This window comes from Corythoichthys intestinalis, chromosome 13, assembly GCF_030265065.1.
Source record: "Corythoichthys intestinalis isolate RoL2023-P3 chromosome 13, ASM3026506v1, whole genome shotgun sequence".
Taxonomy (NCBI): domain Eukaryota; kingdom Metazoa; phylum Chordata; class Actinopteri; order Syngnathiformes; family Syngnathidae; genus Corythoichthys; species Corythoichthys intestinalis.
Window position 1 is genome coordinate 11,421,077 of NC_080407.1, and position 27,536 is coordinate 11,448,612.

The following is a 27,536-nucleotide window of genomic DNA, read 5'->3' on the forward strand; positions in this document are numbered from 1 at the left end:
TTTTTGTTCAATTTTCAAACTACTTTCTGTAGGCGACAAAACTTTTGTCTTTCCAAAATTTGACCTTTATGTCTTCATTAAATGATAAATCTTTTTTCAGTGAAACAAATGTATTTTTGTACGTTCAACATAATTTGGGAGGGTCTTAGCTTTCATATGAGCCCTTTCTGAAACCAACTGACTAATTAAAAGTCAGGTTATTAGCAATTGTTTCTACAAAATGAATAAGCGACAAGACTTGTCAGGGACTGTATACATCTCATGAACAACGCCATTTTTGCCATTTACATTTTAAGCTGGATTCTTTTAATAAGCCATATAACTTGCTATGATCCAAGGTTTTGATACAGTTGTGTGGCAACAGCGTACACATCTGATGTTGCTCACAGTGGCCCTCAGTATGCTTAGGGAGCTTGTGTGTCGGCTCAGACACATGAAAAATTAGTGGGAACATTGGTTGGTATTTTGCTGCTGTTAAAGGGCGAGCATTAATTACTCTTGCCTTCCACAGCAATGTATTGGGAGTTAATGACAAACTTGTGTCTTGTATGAATGACACATTCCCTGTGAAGTTGTATAGGATGACCTACCCCAGAAATGTCTGCCACTCTGTGAATGGGAACCTCCTTCTTACTGTGCAGCCCCTTCCCGTTCTTGATGGCCCTGCAATCAAAGAAAAACATGACGCGAAATGTCCAAACGACAGCAGTTTTCTAAAACGTCTACTTTCTTAAACCACCATTTTGGCAAAATTGCTGCAGTCTCAAAATGGCAGTCTCACTGTCGAGCTTTAACAATAATGGCGGGTGCTATAAAAAGCCGCGCCGAGCGGGAGAACGATAGCAGTCTAGCGCTTTTGCTCCTACAGTACCATGCATATAGGCATTTAATCGCCGGGAGGGAGAGTGGGAGGAAGGGAGGTTCCTTGAAGGCACTAAAAATACAAGCGAGCCTAAAGACAGAAACCTCTCATCAGCTCTAATAAGACCCCTCCAGGGGGAGGGAGAGATTAAGGGAGCGCAGGAGTGGGAAAAGGGAAGGCCAAAGAAGGACAGAAAAGCAAGGTGTGAGAAGAGAGAGAAAATGGGAAAACAGCAGCAGCAGTAGCAGCAAAGAGTGAGGACTATAAAAGGAAGCTGCATCTGCTCTACCTACCTATGGCCAGATCTTAATCTATGGCACAGTAATAAAGCTTGCACTAAATCTCCCTACTGCACCTCCATATAATTATATTCATAGCAGCTGTATAAAGGGAGCCACCGTTCGGGCACACGAGTGTGTGTATGTGTGTCTAAATGTAGCAAACGTTTCCCGGGGAAATAACAAAAAAAATGATAAGTTGTGACGTGCCACTAAAATAAAAAAATTGAAAAATCATTTTGGAAGGGAAAAATAAACCCTCAAGGTTAAAGTCAATTCTATTCTCAGTCGGGACGATCAAGGTGACACATAACGCTGAAATTATTTACGGGATGGATTTGTGACAGAAAGTGCAGGTTGAAGGTTTGTTACTCACCGTGCCTCTGCGGCTAGCAGCTCGTCGTAGTGCGAGGAGCGCTGGTCGTCGTCCTGTCTGTATCTGATAACCGTGGCCAGGCCTTTGCTGACTAGAGCCTCTGCGATGTTACTGTGGGTGAAAAGGTGTAGAGACATTTTGAAAGTCAAAACAAGTACATTACAAGCAAAGGCATAGGTTTGGTTTGGTTAACATTGGTAGGGACGCCATAACAGCATAACCTGCATGTACATTTTTTCTGGGGACGGGACATTAATACGACCAAACACATTGTGTACATTTCTCAATAATAGCTGGTTCCTACGTTAAGAAAAAAAAATAAAATGAAAAGTTAAAATTATTTTCATGGGCGAAAATCATCTTTCAAAATGCTTGTGTCATATAAAGGAAATTTACAGTGGTTGTGTTTTTTTTTTTGGGGGGGGGGGGGGTGAGATTTAAAAAAATGTGCATAAGCTGAAAATAAACATTTTAGAAAAAGCACAGTTGAATTAACGTTAACAGTAGAAAACCAACAGGAAGACACTTCTCTAAGCAGCTTTCTATTTGAGTTTTACATGTTAGCAAATTCACACGGTTTAATGTTATGCCAACTCTGATGCAGGTCGGACTTTCAGTAGCAAAATTAGTGTCGTGTTCCCCCCCACCTCCACAACATTGACGTCTTTTTACATTACTAACAGTGGCTGCTGCTGGCCGAAAAAAAAATTCTAATATACCTCCTCTTCAAAGGTGGTGGAGGAGACAGCATGTTGACATGTATTTCTGTCGAAATTGTATAAATGTAGGGGTTCTAGTCATCAGCCAATCAAACTTGTGTTTGAGGAGAAAAAAAAATGGACCTGCACATTCAGTAAGTGAAAATGGTTAATGTAAGTCTGAACATAATGAAAGTAATTCATTCAATAATGGTAGGGTCAATTCTATCCTTGCAACATATGGGAAGACAATCTAAATGACCTACAGTATAAAACTGAACTCATTACATAATGCAAATAAGGTTGCTTAAAAGTTGGTGGGGACAATTTGAGCTTCCTGATAAGTTGGTAGTATTATGTCCCTACCGTCCCTATGAAAACCTACGCCCTTGATTACAAGGGTCAATTCAATGGTTAACATAATGCTGCCACTATATCTACCCATAAACTTCATAATGTATTGACGGGTCACGGGGCGCGGGGCCGATAAATAGGGGGCCTGCATTTTTGGTGAGGCCGTCAAAAGCTGACCGAGGGGAATCACAGAGAGCTTTTTTCGTTAAAAATTATTGTAAATAAATGCTTAAATCCCTGAATTCTTTGTAGATATGGATGTAAAACTGACTCGATTCTTGGTTAAAAGCCAAAAAAATGTGCAATTAGCATTTATTTTACGTAAATATGTCAAAGTACAATGCTAGTCTGGTAGTAAATGTAGCTAGCCGCCGCCTGACACAGTATATACAGAGCTTTTCCGGTGAAAATTCTCATGAATAAATGCTGAAATCCACGAATTCTTCATAGGTATGGGCGTAAACTAGTCTCGATTCTTGGTTGAAAGCAAAAAAAAACGTGCAGTTACATTTATTTCACGTAAAAATATCGAAGTACAATGCTATTCTGGTAGTAAATGTAGCTAGCCGCCGCCTGACACAGTATATACAGAGCTTTTCCGGTGAAAATTCTCATGAATAAATGCTGAAATCCACGAATTCTTCATAGGTATGGGCGTAAACTAGTCTCGATTCTTGGTTGAAAGCAAAAAAAACGTGCAGTTACATTTATTTCACGTAAAAATATCGAAGTACAATGCTATTCTGGTAGTAAATGTAGCTAGTGGCCGCCTGATGTAAACTGAGCTTTTCCGGTGAAAATTCTTGTGAATAAATACTTATATCCCCAAATTCTATATAGATATGGACGTAAACCAGTCTCGATTCTTGGTTGGAAGACAGAAAAAAATGTGCAGTTAGCATTTATTTTACGTAAATATGTCGAAGTACAATGCTAGTCTATTAGTGAATGTAGCTAGCGACCGCCTGATGTAAACTGAGCTTTTCCGGTGAAAATTCTTGCAAATAAATGCTGAAATCCCCAAATTCTTCATAGATATGGACGTATAACAGTCTCAATTCTTGGTTGAAAGCAAAAAAAAAAACAAAACCTGCAGTTAGCATTTATTTTATGTAAATACGTCGAGGTACAATGCTAGTTTGTTAGTAAATGTAGCTAGCGGCCGCCTGATGTAAACTGAGCTTTTCGGGTGAAAGATCTTGTTAATAAATGCTTAAATCCCCGAATTTTTCATAGATATGGAGGTAAAACAGTCTCAATTCTTAGTTGAAAAAAAATAAATAAATAAATAAAAACCTGCAGTTAACATTTATTTTACGTAAATATGTCGAAGTACATTGCTAGCCTGGTAGTAAATGTAGCTAGTGGCCGCCTGATGTAAACTGAGCTTTTCTGGTGAAAATTCTTGTGAATAAATGGTTAAATCCCCGAATTCTTTATAGTTATGGACGTAAACCAGTTTTGATTCCCGGTTAGAAGCCAAAAAACGTGCAGTAAGCATCTATTTTACGTAAATATATTGAAGTACAATGCTAGTCTGTTAGTGAATGTTGCTAGCGGCCGCCTGATGTAAACATCTTTTCCGGTGAAAATTCTTGTGAATAAATGCATAAATCCCTGAATTCCTTATAGATATGGACGTAAAACAGTCTCGATTCTTGGTTGAACGCAAAAAAAAAACGTGAAGCTACCATTTATTTTAAGTAAATATTGCGAACGATGAAGCCAATGCAGTAACGGCTAATTTCACCCATTGATTTTTTTCACGTTTCAAAATGTGTGCATGGTACGAAAAATACAATAATTACCTTGAATCCTCGAACAAATCACTCCTGAGACAACCTTTCCTATTTGTATGCGGTACAGCTTTCGTACTTTTTCAAGAGACATCCAACATTTAGATCGCTGCGTGCGTGTTTGTGAATAGCTCCTCTTGATGTGGGCGGCCCCCAACTTGAATGCGAGGCACAGTGCATGACCAATGTGACCCGTCAATGCATTATGAAGTCTATGATCTACCGTACTTTCCACACTATAAGGCACATTGGATTACAAAAGTGCATCTTCAATGAATGGCCTATTTTAAAACTCTTCATATCTAGCACAGCATTGCATTATAAGGCGCAGTAGTAGTAGTAGTTGTAGTGGTGGTTGGGATTGTGTAATGCTTCCAATCGGTGGAGCTGTGCTAAAGTAAATTGTCATGCCATGATTAACTAATATTGATCCATATATAAGGCGCAATGTGTTCTTTTGAGAAAATTGAAGGCTTTTAGGTGCGCCTATAGGGCGAAAAATACAATACTTTAAAAAAAAAAAAAAAAAAAAAAAGCATATTTATCTACTCGTAAAGGTATCATCACACAAGATAAATCTTGGGTGCGCAAATAGCCGGCTGCGGGTTACTCACATGCCACCAATGGTGACCGTGGCACAGGTGCGCTCTGAGAAGGCTGGTGTGCTTTCGCCGGCTCCAGTGGCTGCTCTGATGTAGTCCACTGTCACGTTGACCTAAAGAAATACACCCAAATGAAATATCAAGTGAAAAAATACCCAACTTTATCTCATTGAATGCCACTGACGCCAATACCCATCCAATCCACTCCGATGGAACATCTATCTATGAAAAACTCAATTACAGACTTACAGTGGTATGAAAAAGTATCAACCTTTTGGAATTTCCCACATTTCTGCATAAAATCACCATCAAATGCAATCGGATCTTTGTCAAAACCACACAGATGAAAATACAGTTTGTGCTTTAACTAAAACAAACTAAACATTTAGGTTTTCATATTTTAATGAGGATAGCATGCAAACAATGACAGATGGGTGGGCGAAATAAGTAAGTGAACCATCTGCCTAAGAAGACTTAAAGAGCAATTGAAACCAATTTTTAACCAAACATTTTAAGTCAGGTGTGTATCTAATCACTGATGAGTGGTTTAAAGCTGCACTGCCCACTATAAAACACACACTTGGTCAGAAATGTCTTGATGAGATGCATTGTCTGATGTGAATCATGGCTTGGTCAAAAGAGCTGTCTGAATACCTGCGATCACGGGTTGTTGATTTGTATAAAGCTAGTTAAGAATACAAAAACATCTCTAAAAGTCTGGATGTTCATCAATCGACATTCAGAGAGGTTATCTACAAATGGAGAGAGTTTGGCACTGTTGCTTCTCTCCCAAGGAGTGGCCATCCACCAAAGATGAAGGCAAGAGTTCAGAACAGAATAAAGAAAAAGAAAAAGTGTCTGCTAAAGACTTACAGGAATCGCTGGCACAGTCCAAAAGCTCTGTGCAGAAATCAACTATATGTAAAACTGTGGCCATGAATGGTGTTCATTGGAGGACTCTATGGAGGAAGCCACTGCTGTCTTAAAAAAAAAAAAAAAACATTGTTGCTCGTTTATTTGTTCGCAAGAAGGAACTTGGACACTCCACAAAAGATGAAACTGATGAAACCAAAGTTAAACTGTTTGGGAGTAACTGTTTTGGAGGTATTATGGAACCTCTCACCAACATTAACACCTCATCCCTACCATGAAGCATTGTGGAGGGAGGATCACGATTTGGGGCTGTTTTGCTACCTCAGGGCCTGGACAACTTGCAATCATTAATGGAAGAATGAATTCAAAAGTTTATCAGGATGTTTTGCAGGAAACCCTGAGGCCGTCTGTCATACAGTTGAAGCTAAAAATAGGATGGATGCTGCAACAAGACAATGATCCAACAAAATACACATTCTTGAGTGGCCAAGTCAAAGTCAAGACTTGAACCCCACATTTAGATGCTGTGGCATGATTTAAAGACAGCGACTCATGCCGGACATCCCAGGGATCTGACTGAACTACAGCAGTTTTGTAGAGAAAATAGGCCAAGATTATTCCTGATCGATGTGCAGCAATAGGAAGCGTCTGGTTGAAGCCAAAGAGAGAGGGGGGGGGCGGGTTGGACACAAAATCTTAAATGTGGTGGCTCACTTACCCTTTCTGTCATTATTTGCATACTATCCTCAACAAAATATGAAAACCTAAAAATGTTTGGGTGATTTGAGTTAAAGCAGAATCTTTTTTCATCTATGTGATTTTGACAACGATCAGATCACATTTGACGGTGATTTTATGCAGAAACGTGAGAAAATCCAAAACGTTCAGATACTTTTTTATACCACTGTAAATTCACAGTCGATCATCATCAACGGCTCTGAAAGCGTTAATTCATCGTAATTGTTGTCTGTGTGTATGCGTGTTTGATTTGACTTGTGTGGTTCTCAAGGTCACTCCAGTCAGTGTGCATCATGTCAGGCATGAGCGCAGACCTCCCAAGAGGATGACTGCGGATGTGTGTGGACACACAAACACGCTGAAGAACCCGCATGACTCGGCGTTGTTCTCCACACAACTCCCTGGAGACCAATACAAACACCCTGGAGATACACTTTTGTCACATGACTCGCGAGGGGAGCTTTCGCTAGGCGCTACAAGTCCAACGCTTGCAGCAGGGGGACGCCAGGGTTGGATGCGATACACAATTGCCATTTTTGCAAAGTCCAAAGAGTCAACCATGCCAACGTACGAGTTTGGCAATTACCTTTCAGCTATTGCACAGTAATTGGTCAAGTTTAACCCCTTTCAGGGCACTCATATTTGCTTTTAATCATTTTTAATTTAGAATTCTATTTATTCATTATAAAAAAATACATGGAGCCGCAGATCGAGGGAGGTTATCAGTAGTCTTGTATGTCTTCCGTTTTCTAATAATTGCTCCCACAGTTGAATTCTTTACACCAAGCATTTTACCTATTGCCGATTCAGTCCTCCCAGCCTGGTGCAGGTCTACAATTTTGTCTCTGGTGTCCTTCGACAGCTCTTTGGTCTTGGCCAAAGGAGTTTGTAGTGTGACTGACTGAGGTTGTGGACAGGTGTCTTTTATACCCATAATGAGTTACAACTGGTGCCATTAATATAGGTAACGATTGGAGCCTCGTTAGACCTCTTTGACAGCCAGAAATCTTGCTTGTTTGTAGGTGACCAAATACTTATTTTCTACTCTAATTTGGAAATAAATTGTTTAAAAATCAAACAACGTGATTTTCTGTATTTTTTTTCCCCACAATTTGTCTCTCATGGTTGAGGTTTACCCATGTTGACAATTACAGGCCTATCTAATCTTTTCAAGTAGGAAAACTTGCACAGTTGGTGGTTAACTGAATACTTATTTGCCCCACTGTATACCCACACATTCCAGTCTTCTTCCACACACATACAAATACATCAACATCTTTCTGCGCATCCTCTCATCTGCTTATTGAGCGATTGTCATATCAAGTGCCATTGCCGGTATATAGTTGTGCCTGTTGCCAAGTTGGTTTAAAAGTGCCAAAGACCAACTCCACTCTCCGCTCCTTGTGTTCTTACAGACACCCCGAGGCGAATGAACCATAAAACATATTGAACCCAGAACCTCATACAGTCCGTTAGTCCAAATTAGAATAGATAACGGAATCGACAAAGAATTAAATCGTTAAGCAATATCGATAATGGAATCTGAATCGTAAAAATCTTATCAATTCCCATCCCTACTCATAAGTAGTGCTGCAATGATTAATCAATTAACTTGAGTATTCGATTCGAAAAAAATATTCGAATTAATGTTTGTTGCTTCGAGTATTCGTTTAATTAAAGTGGTGTTGTAAAGGTTTATTTTGAAATTGTTTGCATTTAGTTTTATTGATTAGGGTGAATACACTGCCCTCTGGTCTGGCTCTTTTCACATGGCTGAATCCAACTGCTCCCTGTTAAGACCAGCGTACACGAAGTTTTTGTTTGAGCTAATGTTTTTTTAATGCATTCATAATTTAGTTTATAGGTATTTTTAGCAGTTTTTTTGTGGGAATATGTTTCTGAACCATTTGTTAAGAGCATTGTTAAAAAACAAAACAAAACAAAAAAACGTTAGCATTTTATAGCATTTAAGCTAGCAGACTTTTTCTATGCAAGTTAGCCAATTGTTCTTTTGTTGTACATAGATCCATCCATCCATCCATCCATTATCTTCCGCTTGTTCCGGGGTTGGGTCGCGGGGGCAGCAGCTTTAACAGGGAAGCCCAGACTTCCCTCTCCCCAGCCACTTCAACCAGCTCCTCCGGCGGGATCCCAAGGCATTCCCAGGCCAGCCGAGAGACATAGTCTCTCCAGCGTGTCCTGGGTCGTCCCCTGGGCCTCCCGCCGGTGGGACATGCCCGGAACACCTCTCCAGGGAGGCGTCCGGGAGGCATCCGAACCAGATGCCCGAGCCACCTCAGCTGGCTCCTCTCTACGTGGAGGAGTAGCGGCTCGACGCCGAGGCCCTCCCGGATGACCGAGCTTCTCACCCTATCTCTAAGGGAGAGCCCGGACACCCTGCGGAGGAAACTCATTTCGGCCGCTTGTATCCGGGATCTTGTTCTTTCGGTCACGACCCAAAGCTCGTGACCATAGGTGAGGGTAGGAACGTAGATCGACTGGTAAATCGAGAGCTTTGCCTTTCGGCTCAGCTCCTTCTTCATCACTACGGACCGGTGCAGAGTCCGCATCACTGCAGACGCCGCACCGATTCGCACCGATACATAGATCCTCTTAATATATATACACCATTTGAGGCTCAGCTCAGGTATTTTCAATTTTCATGTTCCTTATCCGATTACTCCATTATTCGAATGAAGTAGTCCATCGATTAATCGACTACTAAAATATTCGATAGCTGCAGCCCTACTCATAAGCGTCAACAATCTTCTTTTTGAAGGCCTCAGACAGATCCTTTGGTCTCACCATGGTGTTCTCTCCCGCTTCAACAGTCAGTCACTGTTTAAAGCAGGGGTCCCCAAACTACCGCCCGCAGGCCAGATACGGCCCGCCCCCACCCTAGCTAGGTGGTAGGGTGTCCTAACTTTTTTCTTCAGTTAGAACAGGGGTCCCCATCTGCCGGGCCACAGACCAGTACCGGTCCGTGGCGCCTTTGAGACCGGGCCGCAAAGAAAAAGAATAACTTAATAACGACCGCATTCTGGCCGAATTAACCTGCTTAACGCACCAATATCTCTGTCTACTCTAGATATAATATTACGGGATAGATTACAATGTTGTCATAGAAGTCCATTGATTGGACTGCTAGCAGTACATCTTGTTTGTGTGTATAATATATCTATGTGGGCTTGTCCTCGATAATAGCGTATTACTAGGCCGCGGCGCAGCACATTTGTTCCCGGAAATAATTAGCCCCCACACGAGCGAAGATAACAGGAAAACAGACGTCTTTAGAAAAATTTTTACGGTGAAAAGGGCACCTGACGAGCCTACAACCTCGAAGACCCACGAACTGCGAAGGAGTGGATTCGTGACCCGTTTGTGAATAAACAGAGATCGCAAATGACGGCGACCTTATTAAACGTACATTTGAGACAACAACTCTACCGAGGTTCTGGATTAAAGTCATTCTGGAATATCCTGACATCGCGACAAGAGCGTTGAAAACCTTGCAACAATTTCCAACATCGTATCTTTGTGAAGCGGGCTTCTTAATTAATGTTTAACGACAAGGCGAAGTCGTTAATGGTGAGCGCGGTGTGCAGCTGTTGTGTGAAGCTTACATGGCAGGATGAATCTGAGAAGAACTTTTCTACAAGTCCTTCCATGATCAAAAGTAAGTTAATATTCCTTTCTTTCAAGAAAGTTTGTAGTGTTTACTTTGGAATCGCTGCATTTGCGCATTTTGCGGCTATGTTTAAAGTTACGCGCATGCGCAGAACCGCATCGTTGCAATTTTTGATGGGTTGCAAAATTTGTCAGAACACCGGTCCGTGAAAAAAAAAGACCCAAATAACACCTGTCCGTAATGCAAAAAAGGTTGGGGACCCCTGAGTTAGAATATACATTTTTGTTGATAAATTTGGTTCAATGAGTAAAAAATGTTAATTTTTGTTGTTTACCGACAATTAAATCACATGTTTTTCTGTGTTCTCTGGAAAAGAAAGATCAGACATTGATATGGGAACATTTCTTAATAAAGAACTGAATATTTCATAGGGTGTCCTAATTTTTTCACTTGACATCATGTTAATATTCTGACATACAGGACCCAAAATATGTAATCAGAGGAAAAACAGTGAAAGGAAATGTATCCAAAGAGGCGTTTCAATACGATAGTAATACAGTATCTATTGGTGAAATCGTAATGAAGAAATCAACTTGAAAGTGTCAAGCAGTGTTTAATTTACTGTTATTATTTTTTTAGAATGTTTTTTTTTTCTGGTAATAAGTTCCATTGTGGTGTCACTAATGAAATCTCTCTTCAGTGGCGCACGGCAGCTCATGCCGCAGTAATGAACTCATTATACTGAACTTTGGATCTTGGCTGATGGCGTGCAAGGTATTTAAAAAAAAAAAAAAAAAAATGTGGGGGGTGAACAAATAAAAGTCGCCTGTGGAATACTCCGCTTTCACCAATAATAAAATCCTGTCAAGTCCTCAGGTTATTGAATAACATCATTTAGTTTTTGTGTGTTGAAAAACACACCCAGACTGGCAGGCATTGTAAAATCATGCAAACAGGCCCGTCTTATTGTCACGTCATAAATTCATTTAACCTCGCTCGCCCCTAATGTCTCGTAACCCAAGCACGACACGTGCTTTCATGACGTTCGTATTAAAATGCGATGCGATTAAAACAAAAGCTTTCCGCGCCGTTTTCCGTGCTCGCATTCGGAGTTTAAACTGCCGCGCGTGGCCGGGCATGTGTAATTGAAAAGAAAAAAATATTCTAATGAGATATGCATATAATGAGGCGATTAAAAGGGTGGGGGTGGCGGAGATAAAAAGTTGTGAGACGTGCTAAAAGACAAATATAACGGCCAAAATCTAGCAGAAGCACATTTGTAAGCTAGTTGCCTGTAAAACAGAATTCAAAAACAGGTAATAAATTATACCTGCACAGTCTTAGAGTCTGACTAATCAAAAATGATTGGATGCCAAAAAAATGTACCTGCAATCACTTGATTCGTGTGAGGGAGTTGGTGGGAAAAAAAAATGCTAAGAAGCGCAAAGCCAAAAAAATGCGCCAAGAAAATCACTTGATTCAAGAACTTGACTCAAATTTTGTTCATTTAATTCATTGAATCATCCCGATAAATAACATCCTTGTCCGCATGGACAGAATTCAAGATGAGAGTGAGAAAACCAAAGCAGAAATGATAAGGTACGTTGAAACTTGGCACCCAATTGCGATGTTATCTCAATAAACGCGATGTTAGTACTTCAAGCATTTCTCCAAATTCATCTTTCCTCCATATTCGCACACATAGCGGCAACGGTACTAACGCGCGAGCATCTGCACATAACAGGAGCCACTTTTGAGCCCGCAGGATTATCCGAATGTGCTCAAGTCTGATAAGTGGCTTAATGCAACATTCTCCATTGGAATTTTTTTATATGCTACTTCTGCTGTTGAGGCTGAGACCCAAGTATACACAACAAGCACTACTTATGATGTTAGCCAAATGGAGCTTTTTGGGATTATGTCACCATGCAAACGCAGCTGTTTCAGACGAGCTAGGGATACATCACATCCATATTTATAAAAATGCTACTTGAATCACCTTCAGTAGAGCTGCTAAGTTTTTGGATAAATCCAAAACAACAAGTGGTCCACTTTGGTGGTTCAACCAAGGGCGTAGGTTTACATAGGAATGGTAAGGACATACACTGGGGCAAATAAGTATTTAGTCAACCACCAATTTTGCAAGTTCTCCTACTTGAAAAGATTAGAGAGGCCTGTAATTGTCAACATGGGTAAACTTCAACCATGAGAGACAATGTGGAAAAAAACAAAACAAAATCACATTGTTTGATTTTTAAAGAATTTATTTCCAAATTAGAGTGGAAAATAAGTTTTTTTTTTTTTTTTTTTTTCTTTGACGAGTGTGTCTTTTTCTTTCCAAAACAGTCCTCCAGTGTTGTTTGCCTTTTGTTTTCGATCGTTCTCCACATTTTCCTCACGCTTCCTTTTACACAAGGTCCCTCCAACTTCTGTTTTCTATTTCTCTTTACCTCACTTCCTTTCTTGGTCATAGAGGAGTTCTTACCAAATGCTCTATTGCCCTCCTGTGACCAGTTTTATTGCTTTAAAATGGGTTTTCAGCGTTGTGCATTTTAGCGAAGTTGCATCAGAACCTAGAGATGCCTCTTGTCAAAAAAAAGAAAGAAAAAAAAACGTATAGACGTATAAATGCAGTTTTGGGACACTGAAACAATTAAAAATAGAACGTATTCATATGTGTTTGGGAGTTAAGTAACGTAAAAAGATGTCAATGTTGTGAAGGTTGGGAACACACCACTAATTTTGCAACTGAAAGTCCGACCTGCATTAGAGTTAGCATAACAAAACTGAGTGAACTTGTTAACCTGTAAAACTCGAGTAAAAAGCTGCTTAGAGACGAGTCTTCCTGTACTTTTTCTACTGTTAATGTTAATTCAACTGTGCATTTTGTGCATTTATTCACTAATTACCGTATTGGCCCGAATATAAGACGGCCCTGATTATAAGACAAACCCCACTTTTTCAAGACTCAAGTTTGGGAAAAAAAAAAAGACTTTTTGAACACCAAATTTTTATACACAAAATAATTACAGTACATCTGAAACAAATTATTATAACAATATATTTGAGAGAAAAAGCATGTTATTTTGCCTCATTCAAATCTTAATATATGGCCATTTAAATATGTAAACTAAAGTTTCGTAAATGAATGGCTTCTGGTTTTTGAAATGTAAATAAACCAATAACTGCGTTAACCATCAAAGTGAGGTCGAACTGTAACTGCAGTCTTGAAACAAATCTGAATAAGGAAAAACAGTGCAATTAAATTAAACAATGCAAACTGGTTAAACTTGAGAGTAGCGGAGATCTGAAATGACAGAACATTACTCAAGTTCATCATTCGCTTCAATGATATCTGGCGCCATCTAGTGTCGCGAATGGGTACAATGTCCAGACCCCGACTATAAGACGACTTCCACTTTTTCAGTCTTATTTCAATGCAAAAAACACTCTTATATTTGGGCCAATACGGTATATATTAATTATGTATTATGTATTTTCCACATCATTAAAAAAATATTTTCATTTGCAGCCGATGCCATTTTGTTACCCCCCCAAAAAAGCAAAACAAAAACACAACCACTGTTAATTTCCTATACATGAAGCAAGCATTTTGAAAAATGACTTTCTCCCATGAAAATAATTTTCCTATAACTTTTTTCATTTTTACGTAGGAACCAGCTACAGTGCCCTCCATAATTATTGGCACCGCTGGTTAAGATGTGTTTTTTAGCTTCTAATATTTTTTTTTTAATTCAAATAATACGGGACCTTAATGGGAAAAAAAGATTTAAATCCAACCTTCAATACAAGTGCATTTATTCAGTGGGGAAAAAATCCCACATAAAGAAATAATTATTTGACATCAAATAATGTGTGTCACAATTATTAGCACCCCTGGTGTTAATATTTTGTACAACCCCCTTTTGCCAACAAAACAAGGTCTGGGGACTGAGATGGCCATGGGAGGAGCTTGATTTTGTGTCTGGTGAACCATTTCTGTGTAGATTTGGCCATATGTTTAGGGTCATTGTCTTGCTGAAAGACCCAGTGACGACCCATCTTCAGCTTTCGGGCAGAGGCCAACAGATTTTGATTTACAATAAAATAAACAAAGAGATCATGTGTTTATGTCCATTGCTGATTTCAATTATTATTTAGTAGTTTTTGTTTTATTTTTATTTATTTTTATTCTATTTGTTATTAAATGAGATTTTTATGTATAATTTTATTTCCTATTTTGATTGTCCTGGTTTTTACGTTGTATTGATTTAAATGTGATTTTTATGATCTTCATGTGATGTAAAACACTTTGTGAACTGCCTTGTGTTGAATTGTGCTACATAAATAAATCTTCCTTGCCTTGCCTTGCCTTGCCTTGCCTTGCCTAAAATGTCCTGATATATCAAAGCACTCATGATGCCATACACCCTAACAAGGTTCCCAGGGCCTTTGGAAGCGAAACAGCCCCACAGCATCAGCTGGACATTTTAAATCAAAATCTGTTGCCCTCTGCCCGAAAGCTGAAGATGGGCCGTCACTGGGTCTTTCAGCAAGACAATGACCCTAAACATATGGCCAAATCTACACAGAAATGGTTCACCAGACACAAAATCAAGCTCCTCCCATGGCCATCTCAGTCCCCAGACCTCCAGACAAAGACAAAGTATTAACACCAGGGGTGCTAATAATTGTGACACACATTATTTGATGTCAAATAATTATTTCTTTATGTGGGATTTTTTCCCCCACTGAATATTTGCACTTGTATTGAAGGTTGGATTTTTCCTCTTTTTTTCCCATTAAGGTCCCATATTGTTTGAATTTTAAAAAAATGATTAGAAGCTAAAAAGCACATCTTAACCAGGGGTGTCAATAATTATGGAGGGCACTGTATTTTTGAGAAAAGAACCCAATCTGTTTGGTCGTATTAATGTCCCATCCCCTCCCAAAACTGTACATGCAGGTTATGCTGTTATAGCGTCCCTACCAATGTTGAGACCAAACCTAAGCCCTTGGGTTCAACTACACTATGAAACAATGCTTTTTATGATTTTTGCCTCCCACCCCGCTCCCATGAAATACACTAATCATCATCCGAAATCAAACCTAGGCCCCACATTGCTCAAAGGAAATGTGTATATGCAAATGACACGTTACTGATAAGAGATGAAAATCACCGCGTTTTCCTTACGGGGGTGATGAATAGCAGCTTTAATGGCGAGCGAGTGGCGCTTTGTACGGCTGAAATTTTTGCGCCGCTACTCATGCTTTAATGCTGAGTAATGTCCTGGAGAGCTTGTTTTCTCAGTGCCGCACTCTGAGCTTAAGTCAGGTAATGCAACCAACTGCGGAAATGTGCCAAGTCAACCTTGTGACTGGACAAGATGTTGTACTCGATGTAGACTTTGCGTCTCAGAAGGTGACTCTCAATGTACACCAATAGGTCAAAGCTAATTATCTTTGTCTATAAAAATAGATTTCTGCTCTCCGCCTACTCATGCTTCTCTAGTGCATAAGAGACAGCGTGACAGCAAGTGGGTCGACTAAACTCCCCAAAATGCAGAGCGGTGTGCTCTTGCACCCACCTCCGCCCGACGCAACTCCCAAGTAGGTCAAGGTAGCGCAGATGAACATGAAAGCCTCCGGGGGTGAAGTCGGTACGCCGGAAAATAAACACGCTCCCAAAAGCAGGCGAGTGATGGTTTAATCCAGACTAATTCTTTCCCTGTTGCCAAGGCCGCAGAGGAGGCTGCCACCTTCATAAAGCTTCTATTTTTTTGCACTTATACATGAAAATGTGTTGTTCTGGCTGTTCATTTTGCAGGATTTTGTAGACCAAAAGCACTTCAGACAAGCAAATAATAATTACACAACAGTAACTATTATAATGCTGTTATTTTGCCTGCTCGTTTACAAATGATTTGACGTCTAGCGCTGTCAATGGCAGCCAATGGGTTAATCGAAACAAATACAGGTAGGTCCATGGATTACGACGTAGCAGACTAATGTGATTTTGACCTTACGGCGCCGGAGTCTGTTATGAAAAGGTATCTGAACCTTTTGGAATGTCTCACATTTCTGCATTAAATCACCACAAATGTGATCTGATCTTTGTCAAAATCACACAGATGTAAGAACTGTCTGCTTTATCTAAAAGCACCCAAACATTGATAGGTTTTCATATTTTGATCAGGATAGCATACAAGCGATGACAAAAGGGCGAAAAATAAAGTAAGTGAACCCTCTGGCTAAGGAGAATTAAAGAGCAATCGAAACCAATTTTTACCAAACAACACCAGTCAGGTGTGTGCCCAGTAACTGATGAGTGGTTTAAAGCTACCCTACCCACTATAAAACACACACCGGGTAAGAATTGTCTTGATGAGAAGCATTGTCTGATGTGCATCATGGCTCGGTCAAAGGTTTGTATCAAGCTGTGAAAGGATACAAAACCATCTCTAAAATTCTGGATGGTCATCAATCAACAGTCAGAGAAGTTGTCTACAAATGGAGAATTTGGCACTGTTGCTTCTCTCCCAAGAAGTGGCCGTCCACCAAAGATGACGCCAAGAGTTCAGCGCAGAATACTCAGCGGTAAAAAAGAACCCTAGAACAGGGGTCCCCAAAGTTTTTCCTGTGAGGGCCACATAACTCTCTAATGAGGGGCCGGGGTCAGTTTGTCACAGAAAAGGTGTGACGATTGCAGGAGTGCCTAAATGTAAAAATTAGGGCTGTCAAACGATTAAAATTTTTAATCAAGTAAATTCCAGCTTAAAAATTAATTAATCGTAATTAATCGCAATTCAAACCTTCTCTAAAATATGCCATACTTTTCTGTAAATGATTGTTGGAATGGAAAGATAAAACACAAGATGGATATATATATATTCAAAATACGGTACATAAGTACTGTATTTGTTTATTATAACAATAAATCAACAAATGGCATTAACATTATTAACATTCTGTTAAAGCGATCCATGGATAGAAAGACTTGTAGTTCTTAAAAGATAAATGTTAGTACAAGTTATAGAAATTTTATATTAAAACCCCTCTTAATGTTTTCGTTATAATAAAATTTGTAAAATTTTCAATCAAAAAATAAACTAGAAGCCCGCCATTGTTGATGTCAATAATTACACAATGCTCATGGGTGTTTAAGCCCATAAAATCAGTCGCACCCAAGCACCAGCAGAGGGCGACAAAACTCCAAAAAACACAAGTAACAAGTTGAAATTGCACTGTGCTGTCATTTTAATCTGTTCGAGTCGGGCATGTGCGTTAATCGCGTCAAATGTTTTAACGTGATTAATTTAAAAAACTAATTACCGCCCGTTAACGCGATAATTTTGACAGCCCTAGTAAAATTGTATTATTTTTCAGAAAGCCACAATCAAATAACCCTTTCTGAATTCATCACGGAAGAAAATAAAATAAATAATATAATAATATAATATAATAATAAATAATAATACTATTAATTAAATAGATAATAATAACCAAATAACCCTATCTGGGTTCTTCACAGAAAAAAGCCAGGAAATAAATAACACTATTAAAAAAAAAAACATTTTTTTGTTCAGGGGGCCGAACCAAATGTGGCCGCGGGCCATATCCGGCCCGGGGGCCGTAGTTTGGGGACCCCTGCCCTCGAGTGTCTGCTAAATAATTACAGAAATCACTGGTACAGTCCAATATCTCTGTGCACTCATCAACTGTATCTACATTGTTGCTTGTTTAATGTTCGCAAAAAGGCACTTGGAAACTCCACAGAAGTTTTGTGGACTGATGAAACCAAAGTTGAATTGTTTGGGAGTAACACACAACGTCATGTGTAGAGGAAAAAATAGAACAGCTCACCAACATAAACACCTCATCCCCACCGTGAAGCATGGTGGAGGGAGCATCATGATTTGGGGCTGTTTTGCTTCCCCAGGGCCTGGACAATTTACAATCATTAACGGAAAAATGAATTTGAAAGTTTATCAGGATGTTTTGCAGGAAAACCTGAGGCTGTCTTTCAGACAGTTGACGATAAAAAGAGGATAGATGCTGCAACAAGACATTGATCCGAAACACAGAAGTAAATCAACTTCAGAATGGTTTCAGAAGAACAGAACACACGTTCTGGAGTGGCCAAGTCAAAGTCCAGACTTGAACCCCATTGAGATACTGTGGCATGCTAGACATCCCAGGAATCTGACTGAACTACAGCAGTTTTGTAGAGAAGAATGGGCCAAGATTAGTCCTGACCGATGTGCCAGACTGATGTGCAGCTACAGGAAGCGTCTGGTTAAAGTTATTGCTGCCATTGGGGGAACAAAATATTAAATGTGATGGTTCACTTATTTTTCCTCCTATAAATGTTTGGGATGCTCACCGTCTAGCTAGGACTTAGCTCCAACGTCTTTGCGAGGACAGTACGGTTTTGGAACGATATTTTGAGATTTGGGGGGTATTTTGGGTTACTTAAAGGGTTAACTCTGATAGGTTTTGTAGCCAGTGTAGGAGCGAAAGTCGTTCGTAACACGGGGACTAACAGTATTAATGTGCTGGCCAGTGATTGACACAACAATAACACTGAGTAAAACACTTTAGTTTTAAAACAGGATTATAAGGCTGCAGATAGAGGCTATTCATTAGTATGTCATCTATGACAAGCCATATAGTAGCTTGAAAAGGAGAGGGGGACTCAAAAGTGACATTTTAAAACATTGTTCTTCTCCAAACACTGCATTTAGAAGGCAAGAAATCAACTCATTGACGGCCATTGACGTCGACGAGTGACAAACTAATTTGAATTTACAGCAGAAGGATGAAGAGCCACGATTGGATGTCATTCATTATTTTTGTTTCACACAATTTTGAAAAACAGACCACCAAATGGATGGTTTGAAAAAATGCAGACGTTATTATTCCCGCACAAAATATCATGTTGTCTGGTGCAAAGATGAAAAAAAACAAAAAAACTTTTAAACATAGAACACAAGTTTTTTTAAATTAAGAGTGTGATTCTTCCTCTCTAAATGGCATCCTTTACACCAGACAATTGTGAGTGCTTTATTTTTCCTGTACAAATAACGGCATGTTCAGGTGTTACTTTAGAAGACTAGTCTCAAGGTGCAAATTACCAAGGTGCAAAACTGTTGAATGTGAATGTTTTTGCGAGACAATTACCCAATCTGCCCAAAGCTGTTCAAGCTATTGATTTAGCAGCACATACAAAGGAAGTGTGTGCTAATTAAGTAACACTTGGGGGGAAAAAAAAAACAAAACAAAACAAACGTAACCTGTACAGGTCGTTCTAAAAAAATTAGCATATTGTGATAAAGTTCATAATTGTCTGTAATGTACTGAAAACATTGGACTTTCATATATTTTGGATTAGATTCTTTACACACAACTGAAGTAGTTCATGCCTTTTATTGTTTTGATACTGATGATTTTGGGAAAAAAAGTCATGAAAAAACAAAAATCCCTATCTCAAAAAAAAATAGCATATCATGAAAAGGTACTCTAAAGAAGCTACTAACCTAATCATCTGAATCAACGAATTAACTCAAAACCCCTGCGAAAGATTCCTGAGGCAAATGGTTTACTGACCATGATCTGACCATGTGCTCAATTGGCGGATCTACTATTCAGGCAAAGTAGGCCCCCAACCAGTAGGGGACCCCCGACCAGCTGCCCATGCCCCAACGAGCAAGAGCTTGGGCCACCGGAGCCAGCAGCACCCCCAACTATTCGTCATGTATAATTATGTCAGCATACCAAACAAACAAATAAAACAAAAAATAAAGCCATTTGAATGCTGCATTTATATTATCTCTCCCCCACACACACGCACTACAATGGACTGTTCCACGACGACGGACTGAGTATCAGTCGCATAGCTTCATTTAGGGCTGTTTAGCTTCGTTTAGTTCCGTTTAGCATCGCTTAGCTCCGCTTAGCTGTTCGTTAGCTTCACTTAGCTCTCCCGCGTTTTTCACACCACTAAGCTCGCTATTTTTACAGCTCACTTGCTACTTTGCACGTCGGCTATCGTTTATTTCGAACACATGAGCGGCAAAGTGCAGTGAGGGACAAGTTGAGAACAGGCCGCTAATGCCTCTTTTAACTTTCTTCTTCTTCTTCTTCACACCGAACATAAATTACACGACAGCACACCCTGTGGCGAAACAATGCAGTACAGTTCCAATCAGTCATACAATAACACTCAACAGCTGGTTAACAGCATTTGCTAACGAAAAAAAATTAAATCTATTAGTGACACCACAAGCAATAGCGAAGAATGTTTTTTTACGGAGTGTAAAGCTTTCAGTTAGCGATTTAGCGAACGTACCTCCGGTGAACATTTCAAAATAAAAGCACGTCATGTTCGTCCTATAAATAACGATTTCTGGAGTTAATCCCACATACTTTAAAATTAATATTGTAATGAGTAAATAATACAGAATACAGATTCTATACTAAGAATAGCTTTCAAATGACACTATGACAAATATGATTGGCAATGAATAATTATTATAATTATTATACTACTATTATATATAGTAGTATACTATAATAATAATGCTAGATTTTTTTTTAAGAATTGTTTTGAATAATGTTGGAAAGGCAAAGTCAGTGTTCTGAATCTCTTTACTTTCCATTCTTTTGCACTAGTAAATGCTATCAGCATTTAACCTCATTGTTTGTGATTAATTATTGTTATTTACATGATTATTTGTACTTTAATAAAGAATTTAAGTGTTCCAAAATGGTTTTGTGAATTAATAAGTGTCAACAAAAATTTCATTGCTAAATTAGTGGGAAAAAAAAAAAGGAAATTATTAGATTAGTCGGCTGACTAATCAGGAGAAAATTTGTCGTTTGAGACAGCCCTAGTGTAGCGGAACATATTTCCTCCACACCCTTTTCACCTTTTTAACCCATGAAGAGGGCCCCTGGATATGTTCGCCTTAGGCCCCAAAATTGCCAAGTCCGCCACTGCTGAACCCCATAAAGAATCTGTGGGATATTGTGAGGAGGGAGTTGACAGACACCAGACCCAACACTGTGGATGAGCTTAAGGCAGCTATCGAAGCATCCTCGGCCTCCATAACACCTCAGCAGTACCACAGGCTGATTGCCTCCATGCCATGCCACATTGAAGCACTCATTTCTATAAAAGGATTCCCGACCAAGTATTGAGTGCATAGCTGATATAATTGAAGGTAGACTTTTTTTGTATTAAAAACACTTTCTTGTATTGGTCGGATGAAATATGCTAATTATTTGAGATGCGGATTTTTGGCTTTTCTTGACTTTTTTTTGCCAAAATCATCAATATATTAAAAAAAAAAAAAAAAAAAAAAAAAAAACTCAGTTGAGTGTAGTGAATATAAAATATATGAAAGTAATCTTTATCAGTACATTACAGAAAATAATGAACTTTATTACAATATGCTAATTTTTTAGAAGGACCTATATTTGGCATTTTCGAAGTGGATGTTGCTTTAGAAAAGCGTTTGTGCGAGTTGTTTACGTCCATGCAGACACCGTACACGAGCGCAACACATCGTAGTGCCAGGTTGTATTGTGTTTTCACACCTTTAAAAGCAAATTAGTTATTCCCAACCCACACATGCATCCATTACTTCCTTAACACAATGGCTATTCAAAAAATACATGCTCAAAAGATCAAAGCCATCTTTCAGCCCCATTTTAACGAAGATAATGAAAAAGGACATGGATTATGATAGGAATGATCAAAGATAACTAATGATGGTGTTTGGGAAAAGTAAATGGTGGGACTGTGGTTGTTGTAGCAATGCTGATCAAACAGCGGTGGATGTCTATGCACGCAACTCAAGTGCACTTTAGCGCAGCAGCGGTGGTGTGCTGGTGAGAAAATAATGGCAGACCCCTCGAGGTGTACGGACTCAGCAGATCAATAGACACAAGAGGGGCGAATCAACACTGCTTGTTTAAAAGGTTGCACGAGAGCCAATGGCGAGCCCCAGGGCTTCCAATGCGGACCGACGACTTGCCGTTCACGCAAACAGGCTATGGTGACTTTTAGACTTGGGAAAACAAGGGCTGCCAATCAACGTTTAGATCGAAGAACTGGAAGGGCTGGAAGTGAATGAAAGAACAACAAACTACAGTGCCTTGCAAAAGTATTCGGCCCCCTTGAATCTTGCAACCTTTCGCCACATTTCAGGCTTCAAACATAAAGATATGAAATTTAATTTTTTTTGTCAAGAATCAACAACAAGTGGGACACAATTGTGAAGTGGAACAACATTTATTGGATAATTTAAACTTTTTTAACAAATAAAAAACTGAAAAGTGGGGCGTGCAATATTATTCGGCCCCTTTACTTTCAGTGCAGCAAACTCACTCCAGAAGTTCAGTGAGGATCTCTGAATGATCCAATGTTGTCCTAAATGACCGATGATGATAAATAGAATCCAAATGTGTGTAATCAAGTCTCCGTATAAATGCACCTGCTCTGTGATAGTCTCAGGGTTCTGTTTAAAGTGCAGAGAGCATTATGAAAACCAAGGAACACACCAGGCAGGTCCGAGATACTGTTGTGGAGAAGTTTAAAGCCGGATTTGGATACAAAAAGATTTCCCAAGCTTTAAACATCTCAAGGAGCACTGTGCAAGCCATCATATTGAAATGGAAGGAGCATCAGACCACTGCAAATCTACCAAGACCCGGCCGTCCTTCCAAACTTTCTTCTCAAACAAGGAGAAAACTGATCAGAGATGCAGCCAAGAGGCCCATGATCACTCTGGATGAACTGCAGAGATCTACAGCTGAGGTGGGAGAGTCTGTCCATAGGACAACAATCAGTCGTACACTGCACAAATCTGGCCTTTATGGAAGAGTGGCAAGAAGAAAGCCATTTCTCAAAGATATCCATAAAAAGTCTCGTTTAAAGTTTGCCACAAGCCACCTGGGAGACACACCAAACATGTGGAAGAAGGTGCTCTGGTCAGATGAAACCAAAATTGAACTTATTGGCCACAATGCAAAACGATATGTTTGGCGTAAAAGCAACACAGCTCATCACCCTGAACACACCATCCCCACTGTCAAACATGGTGGTGGCAGCATCATGGTTTGGGCCTGCTTTTCTTCAGCTGGGACAGGGAAGATGGTTAAAATTGACGGGAAGATGGATACAGCCAAATACAGGAACATTCTGGAAGAAAACCTGTTGGTATCTGCACAAGACCTGAGACTGGGACGGAGATTTATTTTCCAACAGGACAATGATCCAAAACATAAAGCCAAATCTACAATGGAATGGTTCAAAAATAAACGTATCCAGGTGTTAGAATGGCCAAGTCAAAGTCCAGACCTGAATCCGATCGAGAATCTCTGGAAAGAGCTGAAGACTGCTGTTCACAAACACTCTCCATCCAACCTCACTGAGCTCGAGCTGTTTTGCAAGGAAGAATGGGCAAGAATGTCAGTCTCTCGATGTGCAAAACTGATAGAAACATACCCCAAGTGACTTGCAGCTGTAATTGGAGCAAAAGGTGGCGCTACAAAGTATTAACGCAAGGGGGCCGAATAATATTGCACGCCCCACTTTTCAGTTTTTTATTTGTTAAAAAAGTTTACATTGTCCAATAAATTTTGTTCCACCTCATGATTGTGTCCCACTTGTTGTTGATTCTTGACACATAATTAAAATTTTATATCTTTATGTTTGAAGCCTGAAATGTGGTGAAAGGTTGCAAGGTTCAAGGGGGCCGAATACTTTTGCAAGGCACTGTATATGATGTTTACATAGCAACCCTTGGAAATTAAACATTCATGTGAATTTTTGGGAGGACAGAAACAACAAATTGTCTCTGAATTAAAGTACCTTGGAGTGACACTTGATTCCACACAGTCTTTTAAAAGCCATATTAAAAGAATATGTAATACAGTGAAATTCAACCTGGAAAATTTTACACAAAGAAGATCTTTCATCAAACTTGGGGTTGCTAGAATGTACAGTGGGGCAAATAAGTATTTAGTCAACTACTAATTGTGCAAGTTCTCCCACTTGAATATATAAAGAGGCCTGTAATTGTCAACATGGGTTAACCTCAACCAAGAGGGACAGAATGTGTGTGTGTGTGTGTGTGTGTGTGTGGGGGGGGGGGGGGGGGGATCAGAAAATGACATTGTTTGATTTTTAAAGAATTTATTTGCAAATCATGGTGGAAAATAAGTATTTGGTCAAAACCAAAAGTTCATCTCAATACTTTGTTGTGCACCCTTTGTTGGCAATAATGGAGGCCAAACGTTTTCTGTGACTCTTCACAACCTTTTCACACACTTTTTTTCTGGTATTTTGGCCCATTCCTCCATGCAGATCTCCTCTAGAGCAGTGTTGGGGCTGTCGTTGGGCAACTTGGACTTTCAACTCCCTCCACAGATTTTTTTTTCCCCACAGCCCCAAAGCATGATGTTTCCACCCCCATGCTTCACAGTGGGTATGGTGTTTTTCGGATGCAATTCAGTATTCTTTCTCCTCCAAACACGAGAACCTGTGTTTCAACCAAAAAGTTCTATTTTGGTTTCATCTGACCATAACACATTCTCCCAGTCCTCTTTTAGATCATCCAAATGCTCTCTAGCGAACCGCAGATGGGCCTGGACGTGTACTTTCTTCAGCGGGGGGACACGTCTGGCAGTGCAGGATCTGAGTCCCTGGCGGCGCATTGTGTTCCTGATAGTAGCCTTTGTTACTGTGGTCCCATCTCTCTGTAGGTCATTCATTAGGCCGCCCCGTGTGGTTCTGGGATTTTTGTTCACGTTCATGTTTGTTATCATTTTGACGCCATGGGGTGAGATCTTGCACGGAGCCCCAGATCGAGGGAGATTATCAGTGGTCTTGTATGGCTTCCATTTTCTAATAATTGCTCCCACAGTTGATTTCTTTACACCAAGCGTTTTACCTATTGCAGATTCAGTCTTTCCAGCCTGGTGCAGGTCTACAATTTTGTCTCTGGTGTCCTTCGACAGCTATTTGGTCTTGGCCATAGTGGATTTTGGAGTGTGACTGACTGAAGTTGCGGACGAGTGTCTTTTATACCGATAATGAGTTAAAACAGGTGCCATTAATACAGGTAACGAGTGGAGCCTCATTAGAAGAAGTTAGACCTCTTTGACAGCCAGAAATCATGCTTGTTTGTAGTTGACCAAATACTTATTTTCCACTCTAATTTGGAAATAAATTCTTTAAAAATCCAACAATGTGATTTTCTGTTTTTTTCCCCCCAACATTTTGTCTCTCATGGTTGAGGTTTACCCATGTTGACAATTACAGGCCTCTCTAATCTTTTCAAGAAGGAGAACTTGCACAATTGGTGGTTGACTAAATACTTATTTGCCCCACTGTATCTACACTCAATGATTTTATCACACATACAATATCGCATTACATGTTGGCAACTGGCAGGTGTAAATACATGCAGTAACATAGAATCACGATAAAAAATCGTTAAAGGCCTATACAGTCCCTGACAAAAGCAGCAGGATGGTGCTCCATCGCATACTTCAATCTCTACCTCAAAGTTCCTCAAGGCTAAGAAGATCAAGATCCTCCAGGACTGGCCAGCCCAGTCACCAGACATGAACAGGATGAATGAGGAAGCATGGAAGACGAAACCCAAGAATGTTGATGAACTCTGGGAGGCATGCAAGTCTGCTTTCTTTGATGTTCCTGATGACTTCATCAATAAATTGTATGAATCCTCGCCGAAGCCCATGGAAGTCATACAAAATATAACGTTTGGATCTCACAGCACCAAAATTTGACCTTTATGTCTTAATTAAATGATAAATCTGAAACAAATATATTTTTGTACATTCAGCATCATTTGGGAGGGTCTTCACTTTCATATGAGCCATTTCTGAAACCAATAAAATAATTAAAAGTCAGGCTTATTAGCAATTGTTCCTACAAAATGGATAAGCAACAAGACTTTTGTCAGGGACTGTGGAGTGGACTATGAGGTCCCACTCAGAAAAACGGCCTTCAGTCAAAATTCTCTCTGTAAAGGCCAGTAAGATCTGAAACTGTTTTCTACTCGCCATCAGGAAGTGTCCCACAATATGAAATTTCAAAACTAAGCTCAAGCAGTGGTTGAAAGTAAGCCAATCCTGCAACCACTGACTTTTAAGTTCTGAGTTCTGTTTTATTGTAATCCCTAGTTGTTGTTGTTTTTTTTTTTGTTTTTTTTGTCTTTTTGTATCCGTGTTTCGTTACCTGCCTAAGAACTGCGGATGTACAGTGGTATGAAAAAGTATCTGAACTTTATTGAATCTCTCACATTTCTGCATAAAATCACAATCAAATGTGATCTGATCTTTGTCAAAATCACACAGATGAGAAAACTGCTATAACTAAAATTACCCAAAAAGTTTTCGTATTTTAACGAGGATAGTATGCAAACAATGACATAAGGAGGAAAAATAAGTGAATCAACAAATTTTATATTTTGGCAGCAATCACTTAAATCAGACCCTGTAGCTGAACATCATTCTGGCACATTAATCAAGACTAATCTTGGCCCATTCTTCTCTACATAACTGCAGTCTTTAGGTCATGCCACAGCATCTTAATGGGGTTCAACTATGAACTTTGACTTGGCCACTCCAGAACGTGTATTTTGTTCTTCCGAAACCATTCTGAAATTGATTTACTTTTGTGCTTTGGATCATTGCCTTTTTGCAGCATTCATCCTCTTTTAAGCCTCAACTGTCAGACAGACCGCCTCAGGTTTTCCTGCAACACATCCTGATGAACTTTTGAATCCGTTCTTCCATTAATGATTGCAAGTGGTCCAGGCCCTGAGGCAGCAAAACAGCCCCAAAAACATGATTCTCCCTCCACCATGCTTCACGGTGGGGATGAGGTATTGATGTTGGTGAGCTTTTCCATTTTTCTTCCACACATCACATTGTGTATTACTCCCGAACAAATAAACTTTGGTTTCATCAGTCCACAAAATATTAACCAACACTTCTGTGGAATGTCCTAGTGCCTTTTTGCGAACATTAAACGACAAACAATGTTTGTTTTAGACAGCAGTGGCTTCCTCCGTGGAGTCCTCCTATGAACACCATTTTTGGCCATAGTTTTAAATTTCATTGATGTGTGCACAGAGATGTTGGACTGTGCCATCTTTTGTGGATGGCCACTCCTTGGGAGAGAAGCTAAAGTGCCAAACTCTCTCCATTTGTAGACTAATCTTGGCCCATTCTTCTCTACAAAACTGCAGTAGTTCAGTCAGATTCCTGGGATGACTAGTATGAATCGCTATCTTT

The 27,536-nt window shown here is 39.7% G+C and overlaps 1 protein-coding gene across 1 annotated transcript in view; it reads right to left on the bottom strand.

Annotated features, from left to right (window-relative positions):
* snd1 (staphylococcal nuclease and tudor domain containing 1) overlaps positions 1–27,536 on the bottom strand; it is a 317,379-nt gene that overhangs the window by 237,712 nt on the left and 52,131 nt on the right. Inside the window, exons 12-14 of the mRNA XM_057854783.1 lie at positions 4,979–5,079; positions 1,517–1,627; positions 591–663 (exon numbers count right to left, since the gene is read on the bottom strand). Of these exons, the coding sequence (XP_057710766.1) occupies positions 591–663; positions 1,517–1,627; positions 4,979–5,079 (285 nt within the window). The remainder of the gene's footprint in view (positions 1–590; positions 664–1,516; positions 1,628–4,978; positions 5,080–27,536) is intronic.